A 27,089-nucleotide genomic window follows, 5' to 3' on the forward strand; every position below is an offset into this window, starting at 1 on the left:
GTCAGCATGGCGACACTGTCTGTATACAGACACATATCCTGGTGATCAGCATGGCTACACTCTCTGTATACAGACACACATCCTGTTGGTCAGCATGGCGACACTGTCTGTATACAGACGCACATCCTGGTGGTCGGCATGGCTATACTGTCTATATACAGACACATATCCTGGTGGTCAGCATGGCAACACTGTCTGTATATAGACACACATCCTGGTGGTCAGCATGACGACACTGTCTATACACAGATGCACATCCTGGTCGTCAGCATGGCGACACTGTCTGTATATAGACACACATCCTGGTGGTCAGCATGAGGACACTGTCTATATACAGACGCACATCATGGTGGTCAGCATGGCTACACTGTCTGTATATAGACGCATATCGTGGTGGTCAGCATGTCGACACTGTCTGTATATAGACACACATCCTGGTGGTCAGCATAGCAACACTGTCTGTATACAGACACACGTCCTGGTGGTCAGCATGGCGACACTGTCAGTATACAGACACACGCCCTGGTGATCAGCATGGCGACACTGTCTGTATACAGACACACATCCTGGTGGTCAGCATGACGACACTGTGTATATAGACACACATCCTGGTGGTCAGCATGACGACACTGTCTGTGTACAGACACACATCCTGATGGTCAGCATGGCGACACTGTCAGTATACAGACACGTCCTGGTGGTCAGGATGGCTACACTGTCTGTATACAGACACACATCCTGGTGGTCGGCATGGCTATACTGTCTATATACAGACACACGTCCTGGTGGTCAGCATGGCGACACTGTCTGTATATAGACACACATCCTGGTGGTCAGCATGACGACACTGTCTATACACAGATGCACATCCTGGTCGTCAGCATGGCGACACTGTCTGTATATAGACACACATCCTGGTGGTCAGCATGAGGACACTGTCTATATACAGACGCACATCATGGTGGTCAGCATGGCTACACTGTCTGTATATAGACGCATATCGTGGTGGTCAGCATGTCGACACTGTCTGTATACAGACACACATCCTGGTGGTCAGCATGGCGACACTGTCAGTATACAGACACGTCCTGGTGGTCAGGATGGCTACACTGTCTGTATACAGACACACATCCTGGTGGTCAGCATGACGACACTCTCTGGATATGGACACACGTCTACCAGGTGTATCAGTGGAAATAAATGTTCACGTTGAACTTGATGCTGTTTGGTGTAATGAGATTTTTGTCAGCTTGAAGGCAGGAGTGTGTCATGAGGTGGCTTATCAAGGCAAATGGTAATTGGAACAGCTGGGAGCAGTGCACACCTTTCACACATCACTATCAGTAATAGGTGGTCTGCTGCTCGACAGTCTCGGGAGACCCAACTCCCTGGAACTGTGAATTACTGTTCATTGTGTAGACAATGGCAGAATATGTTGTGTGTGATCAACCCAGTTATACATCAGTTGTTGGATAAATATTGATGGACTTCCATGAAGAATTCAACACATGCATACTCCCAATGTAGTGAAATCAAAGAAACATTACACAAAGCAACCAGAAAATGTTTATTTTATATGAGACCGCCTCTGTGGTCATTGGTAGAGCGTCCGCCCAGAGCGCAAAAGGTCCGGGGTTCGATCCCTGGCCGACGTTGAAACATGGTACTTGTTACCCTGTCTGGCTAAAACAAGAACTGGTCGGCTCGGAGTCAGTATACTGTGTCTAAATGGGGTATTCATGTTATACTGCGGCATGATATCTCAGTGAGCTAGCACTATAAATCGGCATCAGTCCGGACTAGTACAAGAAGCCACACACACATGTGCATGCACATCGCTATATAAGTGCAATAATCTTGGAAGCGACGTTAAACCCAATTTCACCTCACCTATTTTATATGATGTTCAGATGCAACAGATACAACAGATGATGAAGTGACGTTTGTTAGAGATATATAAGTTGCTTTTAAAAATATTATTTTGACTTTGAGATAGAATTTATAAAGATCTGGCTCAAAATTTAGACATTTTAGTTGTGGAATTCATTCTGGACAAAGAAGATGCTCAACACAAGATGAACCCAAATATGTGTGTGTGTGTGTGTGTGTGTGTGTGTGTGTGTGTGTGTGTGTGTGGGTGTGTGGGTGTGTGTGTGTGTGTGTGTGTGTGTGAGAGAGAGACAGAAACTAGAGAAAACAGTCAAGTCTAACAGTGAAGCTCACTTCTATTTGTCAACTGGAGATTTGTATGGCTTGCAATTCAGGGATGCTGCATCCTAGTTTTTGTTTCTTGTCATATCATAACTATCAAAGAGTGAAAATAAGTAAACTATTACCACAGTTGAGGGAGGATAATATGCGGATGAACAACTTCTTTATCCAATTTGGAGCGGTTTCGGAGTAGGTTCTAACACCATGGTAACCCTTGACTGATGGTTAGATTTGTCATTGATTAGTACACATTGGAAACATCTCTTCATCACGTACATACTTCTATATGTTTCTATGGTTCGCATTTCTTTTGGTGGTGTGTATCCTTCAGTGTGAAGTTGAGAAAAGTGATATTTTCATTGCAGTGAACATTCTACAACCATGATAACACTTTCACGGGACTATTGTCTTCCAAGAGTTACCTCCCCACAAATTATTTCCTCTCAAAGTGTCTAGCCCATAGACAAACTGTTGACTTCCTATTTACCATGTTTACGTTAGTTCCACATCAACATGGCAAATTAATGACAGATGGTCACTTACGGACTTAATGTTGCTTCTTGCCATTTGTTATTCTCTTGAAAATGTTTCGTTATAAACTGTAATTTTCTCATTTAACTCCTCAATCAAGACTTTCGTTTCGCAGAGTGTGCATTTTGGTACATGACCAATGTGTATTCCTTCACTTCCAACAGTGGTCATGTAGATTTTTTAAGATTTTGCAAACTGCTTTTTGGATCGTAATTACAGGGGGTGGTGAAGGTTTTAATTTATTATGAAATAATGTAATTTTCCAGCAGATAACTACACAAAAACTATGTACTAAAGAAGATATTCCATGCGTAGCTACTCATGAAAGTATCCCCTTCCCCCGTTATTCGATGAGGGAAACATGATATTTCACAAAACACATGGAATATCCTCTATTTATGAGGATTTCATATTGCTAAAATAGCATGTTTTGAATGTTAACATGGTTATAACAGAAGAGTCAAGTGGAGCACGCAAAATGAAGAAATTGATTATTTTACTTGCTTGGGTAATATGTGATGTTGAAATTGGAGCAACAGGACTCCAGTTCAGTGCAGTTGCAGCAGCATTGAGCAAGGGAGGTAACTCTTCCATCCTTATCTGTAGGGTGATCAGTTGAGGACATTCTAAGATTTGCACTTCTGTGTGCCAACTTGCGTCGGTTGATACTTCATCCTCAAGAAAGAACACTGGGACTTTAATATAGATGCTCATTGTTTCTGCTAACAGTTTTAACTCAACATAAGTTGTATTAGGATTCTAGAAGTTTACAAATAAGATTTTGATAATATTATAGGACCCTCAACTTTGTATCTTGATTCAATATATATTATGGCACAGATACTTTCAGTGTGTTAGGATAGTTATCGAGGCTAGGAACAACAGGTGTAAGGAAATCCAGCGTAAGGCAATTGTCTGGATTATGGTCATTTTTGTTGCATCACATATTTTTGCAGAACTTGTTGGAGGGAAGAACATTGACTACCATATTTTCTTGAGTATAGTGCAGAGCCATGCTTTGTGTTCACCACCGGTAAGGGGTGCAGTAACTTTTGGGAAAAGAAGGAGCATTTTGAGCAATTGTGTGGTTTAGCTTAAAAATTCAGCGGGTGATCGAACAGGAGATAATAAACTTGGTCAATGAAAATTTGACATTTTGCATTAAATCATCAGCAGACATGATGACTTGCCATTTACATCGTATTTCCTGTTCTGCCCCCAAACCCCCCTAGAATGCTTCACAGCTACTGCATCCAAGGGGATCCCAGGCTTTTACTTTTAGGGCTTATCTGCATCATGATTACTGCATGTATTTGTCTTGTAAATGAAGCTGGAAACAGGTATCAGAGGTACTCAAATTTTCTTCCAGATTCTTTGGTATTCAGTTAAAAATGCCCAATAGTATGACTAAGACAAATTTTGATGCAATCATAGAAAGAAATTGTATCCGAAACTATATTCTATATTCTGATATTGTCATATTTTAGTTGCAGCTTTGCTATATATGTTTGAAAAACTAATAGTCATAAGCTGAGCACTTTGGTGTATTGCCAGATATTTATTAATGTTTTGTTATCTGCGCCATTTGCATTAATCACAGATGCCGCAGATAAAACCAATGACCATGGCAGCAAGATGTCTGCAGCTTCTTCTCTTCTGAGTTAATTTTGGCTTTGGGTTAAGGATCAATGATGCCTGATTAATTTGTCAAACTATGATGTATGATGGAACATTGTACATGTTGTATTGATTTTGTTGATGATTTAAAACAAAAATCTGAGTAATAACTACATTTTGCAACATGTGGGAGGAAAAAATATCAGTAATAATTTTTTTACTTTTTCCACTTTTGATGAAAGTAGGGCTTCTGGATCCTTGATCCTACAAATGAAACCAATTTAATGGTGTTCTAATAATGCGTTCAATGAGTGAAGGTTGAAATATGCTTTGTTCCATGTAAAACAGATATGATAAAGAGGCAGGTAGTTTTCCTATTCAACTGGCAGTTTGGTTGTTTTCTGTCTAGTCAACATGATAAAGCATGATAAAGCCTGATTATATATTTATTAGCTGGCAAACTATGAGGTGCGGATTATCTGTCCTGAACCTCCATTTAGGTTATTGTATATTTATACTTGATGTACTTCTATAAGAAGAGACTTTGAAATGTCAACCCACACAAGCGATGGTATCCTGTTCAGATGACGCAGTATGACGTCTGCTTCAACTAAAGTCCTTGAGAATCTCAAAAATGCACGAACAAATATTGTTTGTTAAAACATATGATGTTTCTATTTTAATAAGTACTGTTTCCAATTTCTCTACCTGCTTTAATATTTCATATGTCAGACCTTTATTACTGACTTGCTCATCAAATGAAATTGACAATTTCACCATGTGTTAGTGGGTTTTGATGTATCGGTCCTTTTTGAGATGATGATCTGCTGCATTTTTTATATGCTTAAAGTCGTACAGAAGCAGCTGTCTGCTCATCGAAGCATAATTGCAGTTTTCCCATAACAGTATGAACAGAGGATAATTTGTTCTATAAATAAGTCTGATGTCATGCGAAATAATCAGTGATAGTCATGTCATATCAAAAAGATTCTAACAATAGCAGGTCTTACTGACCAGTATGATACCTCTATAAAACAGAGAGGGCATAGGTGATTGGGAATGTGATTTGTTGTGTTGCTGCCTGGTCCTGCTGATCAGTGTTCTTATCCCAAATAGGGGCCCAGGGTGGCCCAGTCGTCTAAGGTGAAGCAGTTAGCTGTTCATCCCCAGGGCACGCCAGAAACCTATTGTTGTGGGTTCGAATCCTCATTATGTTTCTTGGTTTGACAGCACCATATCCGTGTGCAGGGTTTCACCAAAGTGGTAAACATCTGAGACCTGCATCACTTCATCTTTCCTAAGACATTAAGCTGACACAACGTGGAATACTGTTCAGAGCAGCATTAAATCCAATTCACTAAGTCACACACATATCCCTAATGGGCCCAGCTATGATCCTTGGTCTTGTCAGCATCACAGCGGGCTAAGCATCTACGACTGCATCCACTTTATCACGTGTTTATCCCACATTCTATCTTGAATTTGGGAAATACATACTCTGTCATGAATTTTGGAAATACTCAATTCTGATTGATCAGTCAGAGGTATCAAATTGCAATAACCTGATTCAAACAACCAATTTGACAACCGTATCACCGAGGAAGATAATATTAATAGCAAAGTTCTTCTTTCTCTGACATTGTCAGTAGATAGTTTTAAATAATTATATGTACACTTATTAGGTTATAAAATCAGATTTGCTGTATCTACAATATTTATAGTGTGTGTGGCAGTATGATTTGTGCAGAAAACATGGTAAAAATCTGAGAGAATGTATTTCAAGTTGGGGGGACATCAGAGAGCTTGAAATTGTGCGCTTTTCTAAGCCAACTGTGACGTCATATTTTCTGTGTCACAGTGAACAGTGTCACGTCATAATCGTGACATGCAGTGAAGAACTAAACCTTGCAGAGCTTGCTTACTCTTTTATAGGGGTACCAGCTTTACGCTGGCTTACGAACTAGCTGTGCTACACCCCTTTTCTGCCTGCTATGAAAACAAGTAAAATTTGGGTGTTAAAAAAAAATTAATGATTTGCACATAACGCCATTATTTCTTTAATGGCTTTTAAGTATTAACAGTGTTTTCTGAATTGAACAATCTAAAACAATTCATGCCGCTTCACATAACACCTTTGGTGAACCCTCTGACTGAAAACACTGTATGTGTTTCTTGTAATTAATTCATTAGCGCTATGATATGGCTTAGAAACTTTTCAACAGTGTTGAGTGGAGACATGCCCCCTCACATGCCCCATCAAATGCTTGCTCTAATGCTCACTCAAATTCTTGCTCACATCATGCTCAAATTCCCTCTTGTGTTTATTGTGTAGAGAAAGGAGATATAGGGAACTAGTATTTTTGTGTTTCCTGCTTCATGCCTCAAATGTGTGTACGACAAGAGTAAATTGGTTTCATTCCATCTCTTACTTGACGGATTAGTTATATCATAATTCAATGGAGCATTTCATCATGTTGTCCCATTACGTCTTTGTTACATTCGTCTCTCTCCATACACAAAGCATTATGAAAGGATAGGGGTGAAAGACACATGTGTTCTAATTAAGTGTCATGCGCCAGTTAAGAAGCTGGAGTCTTAGGCTTTAACACAACCTAATTATGTATTAAGATTAAAGTTCTCTTCAGGGATTCTGGCGTGTGTTGTAGTCAGACAAGTGTATTGGTGATTATTAGTGTCTCGTCCTCACAAACCCCTCTCCTCCTCCCCCCTTACCCTCCCGTCTTCCACCTCCCCTCCCCAAAGTGGTTGAAGACATCTGCACGGCTAATGCGCTTCGTGTGCTAATAGGCTCCGCATTAAGAGGGGTTAATAAATAGACACATTCTGTGAATAACCCAGATTTATAGATTTGCTGACTGATGCCAGTAGAGTATCGAACACGCACAAAGGCCGAACAATAACCATGACAACAGTCACATGACCTGAGCCTAGTGACAAAAGGCATCGAAGCCATGCTTGAGTTGGGAGAATCTGTGTGTAGATAAAGTTTACTTCATTAGCTGGTCAATGACAACAGACTTGGATTTGAAATGAACGCCTGTTTGATGGTTTTAACCAGTACATGCCGACAGCAGTTGTGAATTTCAAGCCTTTTCCTTTTAAAGAATTTTGTGGACATTTTTTTAGCCTATTAGGTAGGTAAGAGGTGATTGACTGATTGATGACTGTGATGTTTAGCATGTACATCTCGCAATCAATAGCAGTGTTGCTGATATTGTCTTTGTTGGCTGTATTTGTTTTAGCACTTCTTTACTCACTTCGATCATGAAGGAAGGTTTATGTGATAACATTGTATTGTTTGTGCTTGTCAGATCTGATATTATCTTAGTTAGGAGAGAGGAAATCTGTGAATGGAAGCATTTCAGTTGGAGTTCAGTTGGAGTGTGAGTTTGATTGTAAGAGTACTTTCAGGGTGAGTGTCCTGATAATTGGCCATTCGAACAAAGGAAAGATTAGGGAGGATTCTTGAAAAATAAATATTAGGAATTTCTGAAAATGAAATACAGCAATTTATGAAAGTATTTCTATGATAGACTGATATTTTTGCCCTTTTAAGTTCGATATGTCTGAAATAACCATCAACAGTGAATACATTTCAGCTTAATTAAACCAAACATTTCCAGATAAATATTCAAACAACAAATATTTGAGTACTGAAAAATTATTAAATTGTTTTTCCATTCTGAGGAATATGAAAAATACTATGCTACCAATAACACCAGAATTTCAGGGGATTATTTCACATTCTGGAACTAGAACAAGATGAAAATTAGATGTTATAATACCAAAGTTTCATGTGTATGTTGTTTTTGTAATTGGTGATTGTGTGTTGTTGGGCTGTGTGAGTAGTGAGTTGATGGATGTGTATTGGATGTGAGTAATGAGACGGACTAATCTGATTACTTGTCACCACAAGGAGGACGGGGAGGCACCAACATGGAGTTACTCTCTCCTGGTTCCGTCTCAAATAACTTTTTTCTTACCAAGGTATAGATATCTAACTGATGGACGCAGCATTTCTTTTCTCTCTTTTTTTATCATATCAAAAAATATTTCACAAAAGTAATGATCTTGTTCTATTTTCACAGTAATCATTCATTATCGGAATCATTAATATGCAAGTGTGACGATATGATGTGGTTACTAGTGAAGAATTCTATTTTAAAGAGCGCCTCTATTATCTGGTGCGCATGTCCTGATTTGGTCTAGACACAATAATTACTGTCTTGTTGGAAATTGAGACATTGTCGCTGGTATAACTTAGACAGACAGTTATTGCTAGATTTAAATTATCATTAAACTTTAGTTGGCAAATGAGAAAATTGTTGTTTTGACAGACCTGACTCAAAGTTGATAGCTATAGCTACTCTTCCAAGGTATTAATATTTGATAGTCTGTTTCCCAAATTTAATTTGAATGTCTTTAATGTTATTTGTGTGTGCTTTGTAATGGGAAAACATATTGTAAAATAACATTTATGTAATGCCCAACGCTAAGCAAAGATGTTGAGGTAAAGTGGAAATTCAAGATGGCCTTTCGTCAGAACTGTTTGTTATATTCAATCTAAACCTAAAAAAGATTATGCAATGTATATACAACCAGGACCCCATCTATGTCAAAAGGCTTTGGTGCATTTGAAAAAATAATTTGTTAATATATTGAAAATAAGCGTTGGGATTTACACACAAAATATTTGCTGAACATGGTGGATGTCCTGAATAAAGTATGTAGTATTTTGTATAAGTTGATAAGGTCCTTTAAAAAACAACAGTTGTGTTTTGAAGCAGTGAATGAACAGATATGTTGTCTTTTATAGAAAATCTCAGCAGGATTTTAAGATCGTGATCTTGTCAGAGTTTTAGATGTACAAATATATTACTTAATTGTGTGGTGCAGATAGTTATCTGATTGTTCAGTCACACCTATAGTATGCCTATCTTTACTCTTAGAGTCAGCACTACGGCTGCATCATAGACCTTGTGAGCAGAGTTGTGCGAGGAAGGAGGGAGGGCCATGATGTCTGATCCTCAGTGTAAGCCTATCACGGGGAGCTCCTGGAGTCCGTCCATAGCCAGCTTATTGACATTATAGCAACAGTGGGTAAAGCCACGACAGGTTTTAGCCTACAACTGTAACAGTTTACAAACCCACCCATCTGGTTAGGAAATGTTTATTCATTATAATCATTATTAACATGCTCTTTGAATATCTCTATAAAGCTATATACTATATTGATGAAGTTCTCCATCAGTCTCTCATGTTTTCTTTATGTTTTTGTGTAGTGACACACAATTTCCATCCATGTATGCCAAACAAAATTAAGCTCCATGTTTGATTCATTAAGTGTTATGTAAAAAGTTTTCGTTGGAGGCATTATGGGTTGACTTCACTGGCTTGATGATAAGTTGAAGGGAGGTAACTCCTGCACTCCAATATGGCCAGACAATGACACAGGCAGATATATATTGTGGCCAGAACCTGACATGGCGGAGCACATGTATCGTGATGAAATGCACAGATGTATGGTGTATGGTGTTGGATGTTAGGTCAACAAGATGTAGTTTCTATATCTGACCACAGCCCAAAGCCTTCTACCAAATAATAAATAGACATATTTTACAGTGTATTGCGCTACCTGTTCTCATTGATAAATCGGAATTATGAGAATGCAAACCAAGACACAGTGACTGAATCATGATAACAAAATAAAAATTAATGACTGTAAGAAATTTAGTTGTTCATTGATAAAATGCATGTTATACTGGTATTTCTGGTCCCTGCAAACATTTTGTACTGGAGAACGATCTCAGACCATGATACTTGACCTTTTTGTTCAAGGAGACCTTTCTCTGCAACAGAGAATGTTTATGTTAGATAATTTACTTTGGCACCAAAATATGCTTGTGTTTACAAGTTGTTTCTAGTTCTTGCCCCGACACTACACCTTTTTGTGGCACATGAAATATGTAAAACAAACATCCTTTGCCGATCCAACCCAACTTTTGTCATGTTAATAGCGCTTTACCCCTAGCCAGGAGGATAACCAGTGTTTGAAGTATGTCATTTATATTATATTTTTTATAAGTTTTTAATTGTTTTCATTAAATCCTTCAATTTAAATGTTAATAATCTTTTTTGGAAAAAGTATTTGTTTCTACATATATAATCTCTTCCCGACCTACCTTGGTTTTCCTGCCTTTTATTTGTTTTGACCCAACAGTATTTTTTATTGAAATTAGCAATTAAGGTAAGAATTAAGCTCAAGACACTTGATAGAAATGCCTTGAGTCTTTTCAGTTTTTAGGGGCCCAGTTTTCAAGGTTGAGCAGTTTGCTGTGCTGAGTTACATCCCTAAGTTATGCCAGAATCTGATGATAGTTGGTTTGACTGACAGGTTTGTTTGACAATGATTCTTAGTTTGTCAGAGCCATACCCATGCTCGTCAATTTCACCAATGTGGTGATTGCTTTACTTGGGCTTTCATCATTGAACAAACTGTGATGTGACTGAAATATTGTTCCAAGTGTGTACACTCTCATTGTCAGGTGTATTGACTATGGATAGATTCAAACTGCACATGATGTAGTTGTGATAGTACTGAGGGTATTGAACATGTGATTTGCCTGTGTCTATTTCTGTCCGAGTATTGTAACTGCCATCATCATTAAGTTATCTTTTCTAACTACTTACATATGTAAATAATGTATCTGAGCCTTGGTGTTCCTGTATGTCACAGTAGGTCGATGTGAACAAATGACAGTGTTGGGTTGAATGTATACCAGGTTAGGGTAACGGTATACTACAAAGACTCGCACCACAGGTTAATACATGCCGCAGGGGTCAAACTGTTGGGGCTCAAAAACAGGAAATAAATGCTATTTGACCTAGATTTTGAACAATACATATTGAGGTAATGGAGAATATAAAGTGTGTCCTCCACTGTCTTATCTGTTCCCATAGGCCATTCCTTGACCTTAATTCTCTCCATTTCTTTATCCACAGAGCTTCCCTATCCTTCCTGGAGTCTTTGTATTATCTTATTACAAGCATACCAGCATGAACACCGTCTGTCTTCCTAAACTGATTACACTGGGGATGTTTTGTGCAGTGGACATTTTGTCTAGTGTGGATGTAGTCGATCCTCCGTTGGTCTTTTGGGTAGTTTAAGATTTGAGGAATAACTGTAGCTGCTAAGACTATGTTCCTTGTCTCTTCTGGTGGTTCCTTAGTTCTAGACATGGCTTACTTGGTCCTGTTGAAACGGAACAGAAAACAACAAACAGAACAAGCTTGATCAACATGCTGATGTACCTTTATCCTTGCTTTAATATCAGGCTGGATAGTTTATCTCAAATGTCACATGGAACACTTCACTGCAGGTTACTGTTCAAATTGGATTGTTCCTGATGTTTTTACTTGCTATTTTAGTAGATTTCTATAGGTGTTTGTTTTAGTTGATCGGATGTTTGATGAAGGAACTGATGTGAAAAGGAAATGGTTTTGAGTTTGCACACTTCACAAACAACCCAACACCACTCAAAGACTTTATCTGAATTTCTTGAAACATCAGTTGACATGACTTTTAGAAAATATTTTTTACAGTAGACTATTCCTTCCTCTTTTCATATTAAACTGTTTAACTTCTGTGAGTAGTTCTAGTTAAAGTCAATATTTATTCAATTGCCACAGCAAACACTGTTTGCTGCTAGACACCTGAGGAATTATGTTCAATGTGTATCTTCTCTCCTCAAGATATTTGAAGTTTAGAAGTATATCATACAACAGGCCTTCAAGTCTGAACTTAGGTTAATATCCACACCTGGAACAATAAGAAGAGGAGGAATGTAATTTGATCAGGTTCCATTTTGGTGACCATTGATTTTACAAGCTAGAATAAGCTGTGCATTCCTGGCTTTGGGTGTGTATGTAAATATTTCATGAGAACATATACATATCACATGTGTTGCAATGATATGCCCAGTTTTGTAACACAATCCTAGCCAAGAACATCGTAAATTGCCTGTAAATTTCATCACCAAAATCAAATTAGTGGGTCGTAAGTGGATGAGGGAATTTAGTCTTGATTAAGCTTGACCTGCGAAGGCACCTCGACTTCAGTAGTGTATAGCGTACTATGTTCTATATGCAAGCACTTCTCTAGCCTCAGCTTAGATTCACTCTGTTTGAGTTACCGGAGCCGTGCGCAGACTATAAATAGCCTGTGACCGGCTGATAGCACATGGACCACTGTTATATAGAGCTGAGGTGGAGCTAGCAAGTGGCATCAGGATGGGGGAGCAAGCATTGCAGCTCCCAATATTGTGACTTCGCCAGCATGGGCTTGTCCAACCTTCAAGCATGTGGTTTGCCTTAGTTACAAAAGTACTATCATCTACAGAGACTGGAATCATGTGTGGAGAAACTGTGGCTTTATTGTTGGAATGTAAACAGCCAGAACACCCCATGTGCTTGGTGTGACTGTCAACCGGTGGTCACTCTGCTTTTCCTGTGTCAATTTCAATGTCCAGCAATTGAGTGTCCATGGTGGCGAGATTGATCGGAACAGCTTGTAATGATGAACATGAACCCTGACCCGTTCTATTCCTCTCCCTTCTCTACCTATTACAGGAGGCCCACCCCCTATATGGGCCAGCCAGACTACCGTATCTATGAACTCAACAAAAGACTGCAACAGAGGACGGAGGTAAGATGTTTATTATTTACTTTCATACACCTAAATAACATATAGAAGTTTATTTCACTCTACGGCGATATTCCATGTTATGTGCCTTACTTTTCTTTCATGGTCATGGTGATTTTATGACATACGTCCCCCACCCCACCCGTATATATAGTTTGTATTGTGATTGTGTGTATATTCCTGAGAAGCAGTGAGCAGTCATACCTCACCTTCTCCCAGTCCCAGTGTTATGCATGAGCTAGGTTTCTGTACTGATGTTAACCCTTCCCATGTCATTGCCTGCTTCAAGAACACTCAGCCCGCTTGTCATCACAATCCATCAAGTTTGCTTTATCTGTTTGTTGGTGACACACTGTGTGGTATCTACATGAGTGTTGTGATACACAAGATTGTGATAGGAACTGTAGCACTATTTCTGGCTGGATCATATGATCAAAACCCTCTTACAGATTAGAGTATGCATCACTGTAGTCATTTCAAGCAGTACAGATACTCTGAATAAAAGAATGAAAATGATTGATACTTTGATTCACAGGTAAGAAAACTAATGTATTCAGTGGTACAGGGTTACTCGTTTTGTAACACAATCAGGCATCATAGTACATTCCATTTGCATATTACATGTACATGTATTTTGTGTATGTTTCTTGTTTTGTTTAAAAAAATGAATTGTATTGAGTTTCCATGTATTGCAACACATGCAAATTACAACAATGAAGTGTGTCATCTTGACAAATTAAGCTCTAGGAACTGGAAGCATATTGTAAATAGTCAATAGCTGCTTGACAAAATAATAGACACAACATGTGTTTGAATAACAGCTTACATGAAATACAGCTTCAAATGTTAACCCTGACTGTTAGGGGCTTTTTTAACTGCTGCAATTGTATTGCAATAGTATTGCGATAGTGTGAAACCAACTTTAAGGCTTGATCAGTATATTAATTAATGTAATAGAAATGAATCAAGTATTGGGGGACGATGTCAAAGTCAGCCATTTGCCTCACTGTAGCTGTTCAAACCAAAGTGAAGTAAGTTGCCGTAATCCTTGCTAATCAACACAAGGCAGGATTGAAATTTGACTTTTCTGATGCATAATTTATGTTATATTTAAGGCCATCCATATTTTTATTATGTGTTTCACATCTCCAACCTCATAATTTCCACAGCAGCAGGGACAATTGAAATAAGAAAACGTTTTATTATTTCACGTCAGAATGAAAATTCAGGGCGGGCGGTAGATGGGAAACACAGAAAAAAATACTGCCAGCCTAACTAATTGTGACTATTGAGACTACCGATTGTTATCCATACTATCGACAAAACTAGCAGCATTTGTAAATTCCTATCAATATAATAGAATTGTTGGGTAAACAATATGGCTGCAACAACACAGGAAGGTCAAGATGCGATACATATCTCGATACTCTGGTCACATTACAATAGGTATCTCTATACTCTGGTCACATTACACTATGTATCTCAGTACTCTGGTCACATTACACTATGTATCTCAGTACTCTGGTCACATTACACTATGTATCTCAGTACTCTGGTCACATTACACCATGTATCTCAATACTCTGGTCACATTACACTATGTATCTCGATACTCTGGTCACATTACACCATGTATCTCAATACTCTGGTCACATTACACCATGTATCTCAGTACTCTGGTCACATTACACTATGTATCTCGATACTCTGGTCACATTACACTATGTATCTCAGTACTCTGGTCACATTACACCATGTATCTCAGTACTCTGGTCACATTACACTATGTATCTCAGTACTCTGGTCACATTACACTATGTATCTCAGTACTCTGGTCACATTACACTATGTATCTCAGTACTCTGGTCACATTACACCATATATCTCTATACTCTGGTCACATTACACTATGTATCTCTATACTCTGGTCACATTACACTATGTATCTCTATACTCTGGTCACGTTACACTATGTATCTCTATACTCTGGTCACGTTACACTATGTATCTCGATACTCTGGTCACATTACACTATGTATCTCAGTACTCTGGTCACATTACACTATGTATCTCGATACTCTGGTCACATTACACTATGTATCTCAGTACTCTGGTCACATTACACTATGTATCTCGATACTCTGGTCACGTTACACTATGTATCTCGATACTCTGGTCACATTACACTATGTATCTCAGTACTCTGGTCACATTACACTATGTATCTCAGTACTCAGGTCACATTACACTATGTATCTCGATACTCTGGTCACATTACACTATGTATCTCGATACTCTGGTCACATTACACTATGTATCTCAGTACTCTGGTCACATTACACTATGTATCTCAGTACTCTGGTCACATTACACTATGTATCTCGATACTCTGGTCACGTTACACTATGTATCTCTATACTCTGGTCACATTACACTATGTATCTCGATACTCTGGTCACATTACACTATGTATCTCGATACTCTGGTCACATTACACTATGTATCTCGATACTCTGGTCACATTACACCATGTATCTCTATACTCTGGTCACATTACACTATGTATCTTGATACTCTGGTCACATTACACTATGTATCTCGATACTCTGGTCACATTACACTATGTATCTTGATACTCTGGTCACATTACACTATGTATCTCGATACTCTGGTCACATTACAATAGGTATCTCGATACTCTGGTCACATTACACTATGTATCTCAGTACTCTGGTCACATTACACTATGTATCTCGATACTCTGGTCACATTACACTATGTATCTCGATACTCTGGTCACATTACACTATGTATCTCTATACTCTGGTCACATTACACTATGTATCTCAGTACTCTGGTCACATTACAATAGGTATCTCGATACTCTGGTCACATTACACTATGTATCTCAGTACTCTGGTCACATTACACTATGTATCTCTATACTCTGGTCACATTACACTATGTATCTCGATACTCTGGTCACATTACACTATGTATCTTGATACTCTGGTCACATTACACTATGTATCTCAGTACTCTGGTCACATTACACTATGTATCTTGATACTCTGGTCACATTACACCATGTATCTCGATACTCTGGTCACATTACACTATGTATCTCGATACTCTGGTCACATTACACTATGTATCTCGATACTCTGGTCACATTACACTATGTATCTCGATACTCTGGTCACATTACACTATGTATCTTGATACTCTGGTCACATTACACTATGTATCTCGATACTCTGGTCACATTACACTATGTATCTCGATACTCTGGTCACATTACACTATGTATCTCAGTACTCTGGTCACATTACACTATGTATCTCGATACTCTGGTCACATTACACTATGTATCTTGATACTCTGGTCACATTACACTATGTATCTCAGTACTCTGGTCACATTACAATAGGTATCTCGATACTCTGGTCACATTACACTATGTATCTCAGTACTCTGGTCACATTACACTATGTATCTCTATACTCTGGTCACATTACACTATGTATCTCTATACTCTGGTCACATTACACTATGTATCTCGATACTCTGGTCACATTACACTATGTATCTTGATACTCTGGTCACATTACACTATGTATCTCAGTACTCTGGTCACATTACACTATGTATCTTGATACTCTGGTCACATTACACCATGTATCTCGATACTCTGGTCACATTACACTATGTATCTCGATACTCTGGTCACATTACACTATGTATCTCGATACTCTGGTCACATTACACTATGTATCTCGATACTCTGGTCACATTACACTATGTATCTTGATACTCTGGTCACATTACACTATGTATCTCGATACTCTGGTCACATTACACTATGTATCTCGATACTCTGGTCACATTACACTATGTATCTCAGTACTCTGGTCACATTACACTATGTATCTCGATACTCTGGTCACATTACACTATGTATCTTGATACTCTGGTCACATTACACTATGTATCTCAGTACTCTGGTCACATTACACTATGTATCTCGATACTCTGGTCACATTACACTATGTATCTCAATACTCTGGTCACATTACACTATGTATCTCGATACTCTGGTCACATTACACTATGTATCTCAATACTCTGGTCACATTACACTATGTATCTCGATACTCTGGTCACATTACACTATGTATCTCGATACTCTGGTCACATTACATTATGTATCTCAGTACTCTGGTCACATTACACTATGAATCTCAGTACTCTGGTCACATTACACCATGTATCTCGATACTCTGGTCACATTACACTATGTATCTCAATACTCTGGTCACATTACACCATGTATCTCGATACTCTGGTCACATTACACCATGTATCTCGATACTCTGGTCACATTACACCATGTATCTCGATACTCTGGTCACATTACACTATGTATCTCGATACTCTGGTCACATTACACTATGTATCTCGATACTCTGGTCACATTACACCATGTATCTCGATACTCTGGTCACATTACACCATGTATCTCGATACTCTGGTCACATTACACTATGTATCTCGATACTCTGGTCACATTACACTATGTATCTCGATACTCTGGTCACATTACACTATGTATCTCGATACTCTGGTCACATTACACTATGTATCTTGATACTCTGGTCACATTACACTATGTATCTCGATACTCTGGTCACATTACACTATGTATCTCAGTACTCTGGTCACATTACACTATGTATCTCGATACTCTGGTCACATTACACTATGTATCTCGATACTCTGGTCACATTACACTATGTATCTCGATACTCTGGTCACATTACACTATGTATCTCAGTACTCTGGTCACATTACACCATGTATCTCGATACTCTGGTCACATTACACTATGTATCTCGATACTCTGGTCACATTACACTATGTATCTCGATACTCTGGTCACATTACACTATGTATCTCGATACTCTGGTCACATTACACTATGTATCTTGATACTCTGGTCACATTACACCATGTATCTCAATACTCTGGTCACATTACACTATGTATCTCGATACTCTGGTCACATTACACTATGTATCTCGATACTCTGGTCACATTACACTATGTATCTCGATACTCTGGTCACATTACACTATGTATCTCGATACTCTGGTCACATTACACTATGTATCTCGATACTCTGGTCACATTACACTATGTATCTCGATACTCTGGTCACATTACACTATGTATCTCGATACTCTGGTCACATTACATTATGTATCTCGATACTCTGGTCACATTACACTATGTATCTCGATACTCTGGTCACATTACACTATGTATCTCTATACTCTGGTCACATTACACTATGTATCTCGATACTCTGGTCACATTGCACTATGTATCTCGATACTCTGGTCACATTACACTATGTATCTCAGTACTCTGGTCACATTACACTATGTATCTCGATACTCTGGTCACATTACACCATGTATCTCGATACTCTGGTCACATTACACTATGTATCTCGATACTCTGGTCACATTACACTATGTATGATCATGATGATACTGAAAAAAACAAATAACAGTACCTGAGTACGCCAGCGTTTATTAAGTTTTAGGACTTCAAACATGTCACGATTGGGCCTTTCATGATTTTGGAACAGTTACAATTATTTTATGATAACAAGACTACTGAAGTTGTTAAACTTCAAAGTGGAACTTTCTCTACTTTTCCTTTCGAACACTTCAAATTTCAAAACAGCAGAAAGCTTCAAAGTTCAAACACCAGAAAATAATCAATGTACTTCACAGTCTGAATAGTTCAACTTCAGGTTCTTTGTTATAAAAATTAAAATGTCAGCATTGTCAAGGGATAGTGATGCCCGCTGGGTACTGACAATGTTACAATTGACTGTCAACGGAGGTGGAGGTGGAGTTGTAGGGACATGCTCTGCCTACCAAACAGGATCTGCGAAGTGCGTTTCACAGTTTGAAAAAGTTTAGAATAGTAGTTTTTTATGATTCATGGTGTAATTCAGGTGAATTCAGGTGAACGAACAGGTACAACAAACTTGTGGAAACTTGGTCAATATAAATACGAAATTTGATTTTAAACATCGCTAGACACGATGATTTACCATTAAAATTGTATTTCCTACCCTCATAGGCATGATTTTATATGCAAAGTATAAGATCACTGTGTGTATTTTCTCGTAAACTAAGCCAGAAAAAGCAATCAGCTGTACACACGTTTTCTCCCATTCAAACAGTGATTCAGTTAAAAAGTACCCAATGATAAAACTTCAACAAAATCTGATGCAATTGTCGGAAGAAATTGTATCTGAAATTGTTAGTTGAAGCTTTTACTACCGTATTCGACGTAATAAGCGCCCCGTTCTAATAAGCGCCCACGGCGATATTTGCTTATACATGTATATTGGCTCGTGTTACAATCCAAATTAGCTCCCTTTCCGATTGATCAATGTACACAATACTTATTTATTCGCGTATAATACGCACTCTTGTGTTATATGCTCCCTTAATTATGGGCAATTAAATTCTGGAAAAATATATCTCTCGTATATAAACATTTCAGGCTGTCAGCATAAACCACGAAATTTATCTTTCAACTCTTTTCTTTTTTTTTGACAAAATAATATGCCAATAAGAGCCCCCCCATTTCTAATTTTGAGAGCGCCCTGGGCACTTATTACGTCGAATATGGTATATATATTAAAAATTGTAAGAACCATAAGCATAGCACTTTGGGACAGGTAATTGCTATTGCAAGATATGTTAGTTAGTTTGTTGTTTAACGCCACACTCAGCAATATTCCAGCTATACGAAGGCGGTCTGTAAATAGTCAAGCCTGAACCAGACAGTCCAGTGATTTAATATTATGAGTATCGATCTACGCAATTGGGATCGATGACATGCATGAACCAAGTCAGCGAGTCTGACCACCCGATCCCGTTACTCGCCTGTTACTGCAAGAAATGTATGGAACAATTTGACCAGTCACCGTAGGGACTTCCTGCACTTCATGTTGTGAATATTGACATAAAATAGTCAAATTGCCACAAATGGCATTTAATGTATATGTATCCATTCTCTGGCAACTAATGTTCACTTCAAGGCATCAATAGCGGGAATCTGACTGTGGTTGCTGTAAATAATGGTGACTTCGTTTGATCTACTGATCAATGTTGAATGTTATTTTGAATAAGTCCAGATATACAATGAACACATTCTTATGACCAGATAATAAAATATTGGGATTGAATTGCGTAGTTCAGTTTAGATTTGTTGACTGGTATTGCCAGTGTTACCTGCTCATGGTGATAGCTGATAATTTTGTTTGAGATAGGGAAAAACATTGTGTCAGTGTAAAACTTGAGCTTATTTAAAATGTAAGTAAGTTTTGGGAGCCATGCGTTGGGTGCAATAGTTAGGGTTTGATGTACTTAAGATTTGCGTTCTGTATCACGGCGTATTGATAAATAGGCCCACGTGTATTGTGTATTGTATATTTTTTTAGGCCAAGACTGCAATAATATTGATGTAACATTGCTGTCTATAGTGTCAAGTGACATTGGTTCACTCACTCACTCACTCACTCACTCACTCACTCACTATTTTAAACATTGTTCCCTTCAGTGTTTTGTGAAAATTGTAATTAGATTGAGAAGAAAGTGGGATTGTATGATGTCCTCTACAATCGACTGGGACCCAGCTGTGATGTTTACAGGGCCTTCTATGTGTACACAGAATGTTTATATTATCAGATAACATTTAACAGGGGCAATAAACCAAGTAGATTTGGGGTATGGTAGTTTATCTATTAGTTTTGTTGATTATCAAATATTGTCAGAAGAGTTTGTCTTTCTTTTAATCTGAAACTTATATTTGAAGGAATTATTGTTGATTATTAAAAGCTATTGGCCTCATTTCCTGTAAATGGCATCTGAAGGATTCTGTTTAGTCCTGGAAGAAGGGTGGCCCTGAGTAGTACGCGAACAACACATGGAGCTGCTCGTGTTTCTATGGAACGTTTGGAAATTATGGAAACCCTGATAATCATGAGAAAGGAGTTTTATTAAAAGTGAAATTCAGAAAAAGTATCAGAGTTCATGGTGCACATATAATGTCTGATACAATTTCAGTGTGGAATGTTTTGTTGGGCAGACAGTGTGACGAAACAACAGGTGGTGCAGCTTCTATAGGCTGTGTTCCATGTAACATGTGGCGTGCAATATCTGGGATGCTCTCAAAACTAGTTACACTTGTTACAGTACACAGCATGTAAAGATGGGTCACACTTGTAACAGTACACAGCATGTCAAGATGGGTCACACTTGTTACAGTACACAGCATGTCAAGATGGGTCACACTTGTTACAGTACACGGCATGTCAAGATGGGTCACACTTGTTACAGTACACAGCATGTCAAGATGGGTCACACTTGTTACAGTACACGGCATGTCAAGATGGGTCACACTTGTTACAGTACACGGCATGTCAAGATGGGTCACACTTGTTACAGTACACAGCATGTCAAGATGGGTCACACTTGTTACAGTGCACAGCATGTCAAGATGGGTCACACTTGTTACAGTACACAGCATGTCAAGATGGGTCACACTTGTTACAGTACACAGCATGTCAAGATGGGTCACACTTGTTACAGTACACGGCATGTCAAGATGGGTCACACTTGTTACAGTACACAGCATGTCAAGATGGGTCACACTTGTTACAGTACACAGCATGTCAAGATGGGTCACACTTGTTACAGTACACAGCATGTCAAGATGGGTCACACTTGTTACAGTACACAGCATGTCAAGATGGGTCACACTTGTTACAGTGCACAGCATGTCAAGATGGGTCACACTTGTTACAGTACACGGCATGTCAAGATGGGTCACACTTGTTACAGTACACAGCATGTCAAGATGGGTCACACTTGTTACAGTGCACAGCATGTCAAGATGGGTCACACTTGTTACAGTACACAGCATGTCAAGATGGGTCACACTTGTTACAGTACACGGCATGTCAAGATGGGTCACACTTGTTACAGTACACGGCATGTCAAGATGGGTCACACTTGTTACAGTACACGGCATGTCAAGATGGGTCACACTTGTTACAGTACACAGCATGTCAAGATGGGTCACACTTGTTACAGTGCACAGCATGTCAAGATGGGTCACACTTGTTACAGTACACGGCATGTCAAGATGGGTCACACTTGTTACAGTACACAGCATGTCAAGATGGGTCACACTTGTTACAGTACACAGCATGCCAAGATGGGTCACACTTGTTACAGTACTTAAGAATGGACATCCAGATTATTAAGATTGAGATTGGGTTGGTTTGGGTGTAAATGCTTTCTCTGTTGTAATGAGTTCAACTGCTGCATTGGCTGTATTAACATATTTACATTCACATCTAGATTATGCCCACATCCTCTTCTCATTCTCACTTTGCTCTTTTTAATTTTTGTGTGGCCAGTAGCTTAAACCTTTGATGATTGTTATTAAATTTCATGTTTCATTGTTAATAGTGAGTTTTTATGAGTGTTTATAAAGTTAGATATGTCAAAGTGGCATGGTTGATTTCTTATTGGAAACTTTTGCTGAAAATGCTATGTCCATCTGTCATGATTCAGCTCCCACTCTTGGGGTATTTATATGCCAGTCTGATGTTGCTGTTGCCATAGCAACTATCCTGCTATTTCTGATGGGAACTAAAATGGTTACTGTGTTATAAGATGATGTAGGCTGTCCTGATTGTAATTTGCTTTGACCACCGTGTTTTTTAATAAATGTTCAGTTTATTAACAACAAGTGTATAAAATCACCTCAATGAAAGTTGTGTGTATGAGATATTTTAGCATTGTCAGATTTGAAATCATTTAAACTGCATAGTTCCTTTTGGCTACTTTTCAATTTTTTTTGTTCCAAGTGAATATATTGGCCTATTGTAGCTTTTCTTGATGACCGCTCTGATGTTATATGTCTACAATCAAAGCATTAATAAACCTGAGAATCAATTCTTTATTCAGATATAGTTTACAATCTTTGATTCTGAATGACATATCTTGTATTTCAAAAGAGTAATTTGTCTTGATATGTTAAGACTGAATTTCTTTTTCAAATCAACTTTTGGCAAAACGCTGATGGTTCCATTACTTAGTAAAAATCATTATTCTATTTCTGTCAAAATATTGTAATTCCGAGCATAATGTTGAAATGTTCGCTCAGAAATTTTTGTGGATCTTTCAGTGTATCTGCATAAAGGTCACTGAGTCTGTTGACAAAAAGTTAAAATTCCCAGTAAATGCTAAAGGGTAAATGATCATAACAGTAAATATCAAGATATGAAGCAGTATATATTTTATTGTGAGACACAACTGCAGGCATACATTGTTAAGAGTTGTATTGCCACCCAAGCATGACTTACCCCAAGTTGATGCAGAAAGTTATTAGTAAGCAACTATACATTATTGTTTCAAAATAAACTTCTTTATTTGAAATTGGAATTGATTTTCCTCCGTTTAATTTCATTTGGGAATTTAATTCCTTATTGACAATTGTTATTTTCCATTCAGCTAGTAAGTTGTGCAGTAAGTGCTAGTATGTTTTTTCATGCTGCTGTGAATTCAAAATAAATGACATACTGTTAAACACTATTGATGGCTACGTTTGTGGTTGCCAGTCTAAAGGGGAAGACCTTGGTTTTGCCTTTCTACATGAAGTTATACACTGACTTTCTCCCTTGTCATAGTGGACCTTTCACCTCTGTTTCCAGGGTAAAATATAAATTAATCCGATTCTAGCTGACCCTTGTCCTGGGTAGCATTAGAGCCTCATTATAACGCCAGATTCTTATAACAAAGCTCATGCATTTCTGTAATTTTCTTTTAAAACTGTCCTGCTTTGTTTTTGAATGTTTGTTTTGTATCAAGTATAAGTTTGAGATTTTAGGAGGGATTTTGAACTGACCAGCGACGAATATCCCCCAGAATGCCTTATAATGAGGAATGTGTGTTGTGCGTGTCAACCAGTACTCCCCGTTTTTGAAATGAACTCATCCATACAGTCTGACCTAATCCTTGAAATCATGAAGTCAACTTCAGTTAACCCTTTCAGTACCCACTTTTAAAAATGTTTTCAATATTATAATGCTTTCTTGACATTTGTTTGTGATAAAAATTGTATGTTTTTAGTCTGAGATTGTATTATATGAATTTTAAGAATTGATAAATAGTTCTTCTTAGTAAACATTTCCCTCATTTATCAATATTAAATTTGTTTTTATGGAATTGGTGGCACAGGTGGCACAGTCGTCTAAAGCGCTGCAATTTGCTGTTTCCTTTGGGCACACTAACAACCTGTGATCGTGGGTTGTATTCCTGGTTCAGCCTGATTATGTTTTATAGATTTGTCAGTACCATATCCATGCTCATGGGTTTCACCAAAGTGGTAAACATATGAGACCTGCATCACTTCTTCTTTCCTCCAACATCAAGCCTTGATACAACTGGAATACTACTAAAAGCGGCGTCAAACCCAACTCACTCACTCACTCACTCACTCACTCACATGGAATTGAGAAAATAACTAACCATAAACATGATAAAACCTGTTTTTATACGTCAGTATGATTGTATTGTAATGAAAGTTCAATTTTGTCTCTTTTAATTTATCAGTATTAAGTGGTGTGTTTTTTTTAAAAAAGCAACAATTCTTAGAATGCTTTTTAAAAAGATAGTTTATTACAAATACATGTGGCCTTAAAATATGGATAAGAACATGTATACAATGTTCCCTTTTTGTCCTTTGTGAAATATCTTTCAAAACAGAAGAGAGTAAAAGAGAACTGACATTTTATGGGTTAATATGCCATTTCTTTTTCAAATTCACCCTTTTGCTTTTCAGATGTTTAGAAAATGTGCAGTTAAGGATTTTTCCTGCCAACCCCATGATTATTATCAAGTAAAACCTTTTATACATTTGCAGTCTTATGACTAAATCCATATTACAATTCTTCATGAGATACAATAATCAAAGAAAATATGCTTTCTCTTCAGATACTTCCCCTCAAAGGGTTAACACATGCCTAATGTTTACAGATTAACCCATAATACCTCAGGAACAGCTAAGATGTGAGAATGGACAAGATTCTTGACCAAAAACCTTTAAATCGGAATGAGATGGTGTTAAATCGGAAGGGCTGGCACAACTCCCACTGGCAGTAAATAATCATGTTTGCAGCTAATTTCTAAATCCAGAATCGATGAGCTAGGGGGTTAGGAGATACAGGGTTAATACAAGACTAATGTTCGTGGGTCGAACTCAACATGGCCTGTATCTCTACGTTGCTTGGAATAATCCACAGGTCTGATCGCAAGGAGATCTCGGTGGTGTTTGCATATTTAATCACAACCTTAGCATCTCTATGCATGAGTGATTGCCCCCTCCCCCTCCCGCACAGCAGGGTGCTTTACCAGCTGGACTTGCCATCTCCACGCCACCCATTGTCTTTGGTTGTGCATCCAATCAGCATATTTATCCAGGGGACAAAGTATCAGTATTGATTTTTTCGCCACCGGAACATAATAAGTTCAAACAAACAGGTTTGGGACAGGCTGTTACTTGAAATCTGATTGGCGATGGTGAGATCGAAGCTCACTGACCTGTAGCGAGGAGGATCCAGGTCACATGCTTGTCCTTATGGGGACTTATCTCTGGCTAATCACAGCATTCTTGTCATTTGTCCACAGCAGATCTCATGAACAACATACCAAAGCGAGAATATTTTTCTTTACTTTGAGTATGAAAGAATATCTTTTTAAGATGGGATATTGAAAATAACTTATTTTACATCTGGTCATTGAAGATCTAAAATATTTTTAATAATATTCCAAAGCATTTGTCTCAAGAAAAAAAGAATTGAAATCAAATGTTAAATTTTGGATATTTTTTTATCTTTACTCAGTTCATGATGATGTGATATATCTGGAGTCAATGAAGTACAAATTTTTTTTATCCTCATTGATGATCATCTCCTACAATTAATGTAAGCTACGATGGTTTAACCAGTCATGTCAGTCAGTGTCACTGTGGACTTGGGATGCTCATAATTCTACATGGTAATCTCTGCAAAAGAACTGAATGCTTTGTAAATCTATGATGGATTTACACAAAATATTTTCATAATAACATTTACAAGTAATCAGATTTCAGTTTGCAAATCTATTTTGAGTGTACTGTGGACAGCTGCTGTCACTACAGACAATTCACAATCTTCCGATGCCTTTCAACTTCAACAATACAATTAGTGACAAAACCTTTTGTGCCTGCTAGCCTGAATTTGCCTTTTAGTATCAGGGTTCCGACTTAGGGCTCAGACCAATGGCTAATGTTGCAGATTGACAATATATTCACAAGAGTCTGTATGCAAGTTATCAGCCAAAGTGCAGGCCACTGTAACTTAATACTGACCTCATTTTGCATAACAACGGGCAATTATCAATCATGTTGCCATAGGCCCTCATAGCTAATCTGCATATACTAACGTAACCAAACACAGTGTCAGACTGTATCGGAATGTCTCTGTTGACTTGCCTGATTGACTGAGTGCCTCACAACTCAACTGGTGATACATCGATCGCAGATGTCCTGTCCATATATTCCAAGAAAACAGCGTTTCAGATGAGTGAACACTCAACACATGGCAAACGGAAGATAAGGTGAACACTACAGCATCATGCAACATTTAGCGAGCATTCTGATACTTCGGACATCCTTGCAGCTGACAGTATCAATCATTGCACTGTCACCCATTTCCATGTCAATTATAATCATTGCAATGTCAATGTTCATCAAACTCAAAAAAAAGTTATCTTTGATTAGGTTAAATAACATCTTCCCAAGGCAAGAGAGTTTACTGACTATAAAAGTCCAGTTTCCACCCTTACCGAACTAGGCTGGTATTATGGAGTTA

At 38.1% G+C, this 27,089-nt stretch overlaps 1 protein-coding gene across 9 annotated transcripts in view; it reads left to right on the forward strand.

The window, feature by feature from the left end:
• The window catches only part of LOC139452173 (LIM domain-binding protein 2-like), a 59,720-nt gene that overhangs the window by 14,664 nt on the left and 17,967 nt on the right, over nucleotides 1-27,089 (forward strand). For 7 of the 9 annotated variants that reach the window (XM_071233530.1, XM_071233528.1, XM_071233534.1 and 4 more), the window contains one exon: nucleotides 13,009-13,084. In XM_071233530.1, the coding sequence (XP_071089631.1) occupies nucleotides 13,009-13,084 (76 nt within the window). Of the gene's footprint in view, nucleotides 1-7,336; nucleotides 7,515-12,614; nucleotides 13,085-27,089 lie in introns of those variants that run through there. The other 2 variants (XM_071233533.1, XM_071233535.1) reach the window with 2 other exon arrangements.

This window comes from Haliotis cracherodii, unplaced genomic scaffold (assembly GCF_022045235.1).
Source record: "Haliotis cracherodii isolate W230 unplaced genomic scaffold, xgHalCrac1.p SCAF_9, whole genome shotgun sequence".
NCBI lineage: Eukaryota > Metazoa > Mollusca > Gastropoda > Lepetellida > Haliotidae > Haliotis > Haliotis cracherodii.